Genomic DNA, 9721 nt, shown 5'->3' with positions numbered 1-9721 from the left:
TTACAGGGGTTTATTTTGATAAAATTAATAGTTTCTTCATTGATTGTTGTTGAAAAATCTAGCACATTGATGATGTGACACTTTTGTATCCTTCTCATGCTAATTAATGTTAGTAGGACTTTGATGACTATACTTTTTAAGTCGATCACAAAAAGCAAATGTTAGTAGTAGTTGCATTTGTCCACATACATTTGATATCTATTTCTGTTAAACATGTTTATTAACCGAAAGATAAAAGGCGTAAGGCGTATCAACTATAAGTCGACATCTGTGAGAACAGTATAAACACTTATATATAATGTTTTATACTTTTAGTTGGGAAAAAGAGATTCGATTATATGGTTACGTACTTACGTAACCACCATACCATACGTGTTACACTTAATATAACATGTACAAGTGTTTATCTAGTTCTTGCGTTTCTCAAATAAAAAGAAATGATGAAACTTAGTTATATAAATTAATGTGGTAATCTTGTGATTTTATTTGGAAATGGTGATTGAGGTGGTTGCACATGGGGGGGGGGGGGGGGGGGGTATGTGGGGATGTGCATGTGAGGTGTAGCAATCAATATTTTGTCTGATTATGTACAACTGATACAGCAGAGTATACCATGAATAGTAGCTGTTCTTTGTGTCCTTGTTTGTCTTGTTCACCTTCTTGGTGTATGTAGGCTTAAATTTTGTTTTCTGGTATTGGATCATGAGTGACCACTTCCTGTTGCTGCTTTTTCAGAAACAAAACAATACAGACTGCATAAGCTTCCTCATAGATTCTACATAAGCTTGTTCATAGATTCTATGATAAATTAAATCACTAAAATAGACACAACTTTTTATATTTTTATATTTTAGTACGGTGAGCTTTCCGTCTTATCATCATTAGCAACACGGGTCATTTGTTTACCCTTAGAGACGATTAAGTAGAAGAGAGAGGAGAGGCAACCTGTAGACGTGACAAGGGGAGAGTAACTCGTTCGTTCATGGCTAGTTGCTACGGACCATCCGTGAAGGGAGAATGTCGGTTTTATAGTCCGTTTGGCAATCGTTGAGCAGCTCTAACGTGGTATCTCCTCGGCATTGCGTTGCGGATGCTCCAATACACATGGAATTAACTCGTTTATATGCTTTATTTCACATATTATAAAAAATAACTTAAAATATATAGGTGAAAATAAATAAATAAACAAACAATTATATTTTGTATTTTCGAAATATAAAGTAATACGTAAATTTTGTTTGTATACCTATATAAATAACTCTCACAATAATATAGAGATTTATGTATTTAGAAAAAGATACCAATAAGATACAGAGACTTACTTCACATTTGGAATTGCATAAAAAAGGACTATTTATCTCCGAGAGGTCTGTGGAAAATTCTGGGAAAACGTCAATGGTTAGTGGCTTACTTGTCAAAAAAAGAAAAAAAAAATAGAGCGTATTATAGAGAATTATTAAGGCAGTTGGATATTCGAGAAAGAAAAACTCGTTAATTTGAAGAGTTAGTTTAAAAAGAAAAAAATGTACAACAAATTATGCACAACCGAAGATTCTTATGATATTTAAAGTGTTTAACATAACAAAATATCAAAAGAAAAAAAAACAAGACACGATTAGATGATATAAAATGGATAAAAAAGCTATGTAATGGGTAAAAGCATGTTAAAATCAAAACAAGTTATCTTTTAGTGACGATGTCAGATATCTCCGTCTCTATTTCATCGCTTACACCACATTTCAATAGCTTAATCACAAATCAAATTAACAATCCTATAAAACCTGAGATTTGACGTCATGACCATCGTTTGAGTTCGAACCTAAATCATAGATCATTTGATAAACGAGCTCAAAGCTTCATGTGCTGAGCTTGATTTGATTTACGAGCCTCAGCGACTCTATTATTCATATAAATATAATAATTTTATTGAATTGAATGCGTAATTACAAAATAAATATTATTACATGTATAATAATTATGATAACCCGAATTAACTAATGTATAGTATGCTATATATTCATAAAACACCTGATATTTTTGTAACTTTATTGTTCTAATTTCACGTATAAAGAAATGACTTAAGTATACAAGCCTGTCCTCTCGATATGAAAAATAAAGTAATACATAAATTCTGTTGTATATATTACGTGGATAAAAAATGTGTGATAGTAATAGAAACCTATAAATATATTTACAAAAATTATTTTTGTGATTTTCTAGTTAAAAACGGAATAATAAAAAGGATATGGTAAATTATACATTTTTATGATATATTTTTTCGTCTTTTTTGTTACTTTGTGTTACCTTTTAATTTGAATCAACCGAAGATTTGGATGTCATGACATTCAAGGTGCTAAAAAATAACAAAATATGAATAAATAAGCCGTATTTAGATGACATAAAATGGGTGGATCAAAAAAGTTAGGTAACGAGACGTTTTCTTTGTTTATCCCCACCATTCAATCAATTAGTTACAAACCAAATGGACAATTATTTTTTTTAACGAGAAATTTGGATCACTGACGGACTACTGAAGTATAATCATGCCACTAGCGAAACCATCCGATCATATCTATCTCCACAAGGCATAATGCCTATACAATTCAGGAAGAAACCCAATAAATATGGGAAAAACCTCCCTTGTGGAAATTGAACCCAAGACCTATTGATCTTAAAGTCTTATCCACCCTGAAGATGCACTACACCAAGGGCAATTATAAATTGGCATTTTGGAACAAGTTGGTCTTTAATGGGCTTTAACATTTGGGCTTTCTTAATTTTGATCAAAGCCATGGTTGGGCTACTTAAACTTGACCCAAAGTGAAATTAAAAATTTAAGAAATGTAAAGAAAAATATAAAACATAAATATTTTTCCCACGTGTTTAATGTTACTCATCCATATTTTTGGGCACAACATAATTGCAGCCTTGAAGTTTCGTGAAACCCCATCACTTACCCGAAACTCTTTTGACAAACTTGTCAAGGAAACATCCCTATGTGTGCGTGTTACAACCCAAATGGTAGAACTAGTCTCAAAAGACCAGCCTGACGGAAGAGGGTGCCATTTGGGTTATAAACCCCATGTTAATTGCCTATACAACCGATGTGAGACAAGTCTCATACCTTACAATGGATTCAATCCTAATACCCTAGGTTAAATTCGGCGGTCAAAATGACAAAAGATCACCTAAATCGACCTTCATCCACATCTCAAGTACAAATTATCTATTCAACCGAGATTCCCACAAAAGTAAGAGAAAATTTTATTGCATAATCAATCGTTTCCGTTTGAAAGTAAGAGAGAAATTCATGTTTAATTATAAAGGGTATATGTACTATGCACTTATTCATATGTATACCGAAAACCCTAGTTGGATAAACATGAGTCGACAAATGATTAAGGAACCAACATAGCCTAAAAGCGAAAACGGTGATACGTGTTGGTGGCAAGCATCAGATGGTTGTATCATATGCACTAAAATAAGTAAAAAATGAACAAAAGTTTTTATTTAGTGCATCGACATTCCAAAATGTGAGTATATAATAATATATATAACTAGTGTTATTTCCCAGCACGTTATGGCAGGAACTCAATTGATACGAACTCGGTTCATTACGGTATAAGTACGTTATCCATGCTTGGTATAACAACAACAAAAAACAGAAAAACAAAGTCGTGATATGTCCAAAAGATATTGAGATATCGATCATATAACGCGAAATCGATTTGGTTAGTCATGACGCTGGTACATTAGCAGCACATTTTATCACTTATGATAAAAAAAATACTTTATTTTGAATATAACTCTATTTTCAATGTTGTTCGGCTAGGATCAGAACAAAATTTATACCGGAACCATGAAAACGAATATTGTGTTTCAGTTCATCACGAAACAAAAAAATTATTCGATTTTAAACAAAACATTTATTAAAACATGAATAAAAAATTGACATGTATAAAGGAAAATCAAAGAACACTATTGTTTATTTGTTTGGTAAATAAATAAATAATAAACATATGTCTAAACGAAAAGCAAGGAGCACTATTGTTTATCTATGTAGAAAACTCCTTTCTCTAAGGACGATATTGTAATTTCATGCATCAAGCTAAGAAACATTGTTCATCTTAAGTTTTAATTCATATGTATAATGTATAATGTTTATGTTTTAGTTTTGAGTAAATTACTTTTTAAGTCTCTGTGTTTTAGTAGTTTTAATCACTTGAGTACAAAATCAAAAAAGTTTAACTTCCTGAGTCCCTAATCGCTAATTTTATAATATTTTGAGTCCCTGTGTTTTGGTGTTTTAACCACTTGAGTCTAAAATCAAAAGTTCAAGTGTTAAAATTTGGACTCAAAACGTTATAAAATGAGTGGTTAGGGACTCAGGACGTTAAACTTTTTGATATTGAACTCAATTGGTTAAAACCACTAAAACACAGGTACTCGAAAAGTCAATTACTCTTTAGTTTTTAATCTGTATGCTAAATAGTGTTCTTTCTTATCATATGTTCTTGGTATTGATCAAGAATATTATATCTTAAGTGTTCTTTAATCACGACCAACCATCAAGCAACCATGATACGTCTACTAAAACAAACTTACATTTACTTCTATAGCTGTCTTTATTTATTAAGAGAAAGATAAAACACTTCTAGACTTGCAACTAAGTCCCTAAAGGTTGTCCTTTCTTACACTTTGTGAACCAAATCACCCCTTTTGTTCATTTCAACTCCACTTGGGTACTCAACATCTCCCATAAACCTTGACCAGAACCAATGCTTCTTCCACACAACCACCATTTCTTCAATCGGAATGTTCTTTGTTTCGGGCAAGAACACATATATAAATGCGGTCATAATGACCACCCAAAAAGCGAAAAAGAGGAACAGCCCGAACTTTAGGTGGCAAAGCAATGTTAAGAACACTTGGGCGATAATAAATGTGAAGATCATGTTCACGGAGACAGTGATACTTTGAGCAGCTGATCGGATTTCAAGCGGGAAGATTTCACTTGGTACAAGCCAACCTAATGGACCCCATGACCACGCGAAACCAGATACATATATGCATATGAAAAGCACTACCACAATGGCATACCATTGTGGCAAGTTACCCGGGTTCCCATCAATTCCAAATTTGATCCCTATAAAAATTGCTACAACAACCTGTTTGTTTCAAAGAAAAATAACTACAAACATAAGAAAGGACAAATGACATACATATAATTTGAATAATAACATAACATACCTGACATATAAGCATTTGAGTGCCACCTTCAAGGAAAAGAAACCTTCTTCCCCACTTGTCCACTCCATATATTGAAACACACGTCGCAATAACATTTATAGTACCAGTAACGACAGCAGACACAAGTGAAGCCTGTCCCTTAAACCCGATTGTTTTGAATAAAACCGGGGCGTAAAACATGATGACGTTAATCCCAGTTAATTGTTGGAAAAACGGAATCAATATAGCCATAGTGAGTTGTGGCCTGTATTTCCTTTGTAACAAATTTCTCCAAGGATGCTTGATTTTTTTCGATGCTTCGCTAGCCATGATCAAATCATAAAATTCTTCGTCAACATTGTCAATGCCTCTAATTCTTTTAAGTTTAACTCTAGCCTCTTCTATATTACCTCTCTCAATCATGGAGTTGGGGGTCTCTGGGAGCACAAGGGACCCCGCCGTTATGATCAAGGCGGGGACCACTGCGCCCCCGAGACTCAACCTCCAACCCCATCCTCCTTTGATCTTGTCGAAAAAGTAATTCAATATATTTGCCACGAAGATACCGATTGTGATTGATAATTGGAACCCGATGTTGAGTGACCCTCTATACCTATATGGTGCCATTTCAGATAGGTATAATGGCACAGCCTGAACCAAAGAAAAAGGAATTAATTAGTTGTACAAGAAACTTAAATCATTTTACTTGTTATCTTAATATTGTAACATAGGGTAATTATGATGGTTTACTTTCTACAATGGATTTGTTGTAATTCAATGCTGTCAATTGTCATCGTTGTCTAAAATTAGAAACAGAAATATATATCATGTTCACACAATGCAAATCAAACACTATAATGCACACAAACACGCCAAAATAATTACCCTATATATTAAAAATACAAGCAAAGGAACAGTAACATCAATAGTGACATCATCACCCCTATATATTAAAAATACAAGCAAAGGAACAGTAACATCAATAGTGACATCATCAAATTATGAGTAAAGAGTATCGGGTATGGGTATGGGTACCCGTATCAAATTTACTAAACCGGGTGTATTTCCGGTACCGGTTTGGCAACGGTATTCACCGGTTTTACCCTCAAATACCGCTGCTGTACCAGTACCGACCGGTACCGAATCATACCAAGTATATTCGGTACCGGTACCCACTTTTGGGGATTTCGGTAACGGTATTTTCGGTACCGGTTGATACCGAGCTCATCAAATCCTGTAGCAACGTATCAATGCAAGTAAATGCACCGTTTAGATTACTTTTCATACACACAGTAAGTAAATTGTATTTCGTTTGAATGAGAATGAATTGTAGCATATAAAATTAAATTGGATATATTGATGAGCAAATCGTATCAAATCCTGTAATCAAACCGGTATCGTATCGGTACCAAAGTTACTATACCAATTCATTTTCGGTACCAAGTTGGTACCCACCTTTTGGCGTTTTCAGAATCCTTACTTTCGGTTCGACACCGGTCTAGCACCATATCTGTATTCACTGATTTTTACCTTCAAATACCATACCGTATTGTACCGAGCATTTTCGGTGCCGATACATAATTTCGATGATTTTCCGGATCGGTACTTTTGGTGCCGTTACCGGCACCGAGCTCATTCATATTTTAACATGTTAGCACCGTAATAACTTAATTAAAAACAACTGAATTTCCAACGTGTAGGACGTGTGGGTCCTATTATTATATATTAGGTTATTTAAAGTCGTTTTTTTGGACGGAGTGACTATACTTACCACATCATTTTTATTTATGTTTTGATATTCGATATATGCTTATCGTTGCTGACACACGTTTTGCAGACATAGGATCCCTGCCGCAACGCGCGAGCGGAAAATCAACTAGTTAAAATAAATAAATAAATAATAATAATCTAAAAATCAAAGGCCATAAAACATAATACAATATTTAATCTCAAATACATTATTATCTTTGTGCTTTTTATATTGATATAATATAATGAGAACTCAACATTTAACCATTAATGAGTGACAAAAATATTTAATAAAAGATTATAGTTCTTAAACAGGTAATAAGTACGATTAAAAAAATATAACCTTTTGACAAATATCCAATCTTATAAAATCATCATCTTCATCATCATTATACTCAGTAAATCCTACCAATAGCAAAGCTAAGGTAGGATCTGAGGAGGGTATGATTTAGACAGCCTTACCTCTACCCATAGGACTAGAGAGGCTGCTTCCAGTGAGACCCCTGACTCCATAATAGTTTTGCATCAAGCCTTGAAAATAAGACGCATAACTCTCGGCAAAAAGGCCGATTAGTGCATGTACCCCCTTTGTCTTTCGACTATCAACGACACTACATGATGCATGATTAACCGTCCTCCGCTTTTAATGTTATTTTCACAAAATTAGTAAAATAATGTTAAAATTAGTGCAATTTCATTTTTGCCCCGGAGGACCCACACATATATACATTATATGTGCACACCATAAGCGAAACGTAATCCAATCTTATAAAACATAACTATAGTTAGCATGAAAGATTTCATTAATACGCTTTTAATGTATCCATAAAGGTCTATATTCTAATAATATTTATTTAAATTAAAGAATAAATGTGACGCCACCCAGAAAAACCAGTCTATTGTTGGCTTTCATCAGTCACAGAATACTTGGTATGACCGATGAGTGATGACAAACTGTATACCAAGGGGATGAAATTACTTTCTCAATTCACATTAATCCATAACTATTTTAGTTTATTCATTTTATCTAAATTAGAAACGCATGTATTAGAAAAGTTAAATAAAAATAATAACAAATAATTAAAGTAGATAAGAAAACGATAATTTGATTATAAAGTAAAATAAAGAAACGATTGGAAAATTTCAAAAGAACCAAGTCACGGATCATAGATCATGTTTTGTTCTTCATGCACTAGAGAGCTACTTAGCCGCGTTCAACGGTTCATACATAATAATATTATGTTTCGTTTAATTAACATCTACTTATTTATAAAATATAAAGATAAAGATTTGGATTGATGACAAAAAAAATATTTAACAACTGAAATTAAAGAGTACGTAAATAAATTTAAGAAAGTCGTTATTCAAAAAAAAAAAAAAATAAATAAATAAATAAATAAAAAAAAAATAAGAAGACGCAATACCTGGTTAGCAAACCCGATTCCAAACCCAAGTAGGATCCGACCCAAAATGAGCATCCAAACCGCCATCGCACACCCGTTAACCAGAGCTCCGACACTGAACAGAATGCCACCAAAGAGCATTGACAGTTTCCGGCCGAGCTTCCGCGTCACCGTCGACGCCACCAGAGATGACATCAGTGCCGCCAAGTACAAAGATGACGTAAACATCGTCAATATCTGACTGTCGAACTTACAGTACTGGCTCGTCGTCGTGTCCGCTGCTTGTTTCAGGTAAACCGACGGGAAGAAATCTTTTAAGAAAGAATCCATCGACGTCACTCCCCCTGCCACAAACAATTCCACCATATATTAGTCCGATCATATTAGTGGCAGAACCAGAACGTTTTAGTCGGTTCGTCATATTGTTTTCTCAACTTGTTACAATTACGTGTCCATCTAATGTTTTCTTAAAAAAAACTATTATTTTATATTTAAAAATTCTAACAAATTATGGGTGGGTGAGGGTCGAACACTCTTGACCCTTCTCTGATTCTGCGACTACTGTGTTTAAAGAGTTGTAAATATAGTTACCGGAGATGCCGATATCGTAACCGAAAATGAGGCCACCCATGCCGGCAACAATGCAAGTAAATGTGACGTATAGAGTTAGGTTTCCCGGGTAAGCTTTATTGGAGCCGGGAGAAGTCTGGATTCCGCCGCCGGCCATTGCAGTTTGCTACTTTGTGAACAACTCCGATGGGTAATAATGGCAGGGAAGAATGCGAGATTATGGAATGTTTATATGAGAGATAAGGAGGATAGTCTTCTGTATTTATAGCTTCAATTAATTTTATTCTTTGTTTTTATATCTTTAAGTTTATTAAATTAATTTGTTACGGTTTTCTTAAACTATACCAAGGGAATGAACTTGTTCAGCGGGAAGTTCATTTATTTAATAAACAAACAAACGGGAACACATTTTTTGTTCAGTTAATTAAACGAGCAAACGTGAACACACGTTTTTTTCATTCATTTATGTTCGTGAACATCCGTTTATGTTCGTTCATTTATCTTTGTTCGTTTATGTCCGTTTCAATTTACTGTAATACATAAGTAGTTATATTTACAGAAATAGTAAACATAAAAGGAACTTTCTAACTACTTATATAAATATAAGTAATTGGTTTCTAGTAATTAAAATGGGTTTTCCAATGGAATTTATCGTAATTAATCACCATCATATAAAAATTATTTTATATTCGTTCATGTTTCATTAATTATGTTTATTTATGTTCGTTTATGTTTTTTCAATTTTGTTCATTTGTGTTGTTTGTTGTTTA

At 33.6% G+C, this 9721-nt stretch overlaps 1 protein-coding gene across 1 annotated transcript; it reads right to left on the bottom strand.

Moving 5' to 3' along the window:
- Nucleotides 1–4666: 4666 nt before the first annotated feature.
- On the bottom strand, nucleotides 4667–9152 carry LOC110918052 (sugar carrier protein C). Its single transcript, XM_022162441.2, has 4 exons — nucleotides 8973–9152; nucleotides 8403–8725; nucleotides 5251–5880; nucleotides 4667–5168 (listed from the first exon to the last, which is right to left on the bottom strand). Exons 1-4 carry the CDS (start codon nucleotides 9106–9108, stop codon nucleotides 4692–4694), a joined length of 1566 nt encoding a protein of 521 aa, XP_022018133.1. The 5' UTR covers nucleotides 9109–9152; the 3' UTR covers nucleotides 4667–4691.
- Nucleotides 9153–9721: the final 569 nt, after the last annotated feature.

This window comes from Helianthus annuus, chromosome 16 (assembly GCF_002127325.2).
Source record: "Helianthus annuus cultivar XRQ/B chromosome 16, HanXRQr2.0-SUNRISE, whole genome shotgun sequence".
Taxonomy (NCBI): domain Eukaryota; kingdom Viridiplantae; phylum Streptophyta; class Magnoliopsida; order Asterales; family Asteraceae; genus Helianthus; species Helianthus annuus.
This window is presented reverse-complemented; position numbering and strand designations above follow the sequence as displayed.

Excerpts from the sequence above, each read along its gene's own strand:
- LOC110918052 (XM_022162441.2), bottom strand. The coding sequence starts at position 9,108 with ATGGCCGGCGGCGGAATCCAGACTTCTCCCGGCTCCAATAAAGCTTAC. Across the intron at positions 8,726-8,972 it reads TTACGATATCGGCATCTCCG|GGGGAGTGACGTCGATGGAT; the intron begins GTAACTATATTT and ends TGTTTGTGGCAG. Across the intron at positions 5,881-8,402 it reads GAATCGGGTTTGCTAACCAG|GCTGTGCCATTATACCTATC; the intron begins GTATTGCGTCTT and ends TCTTTGGTTCAG.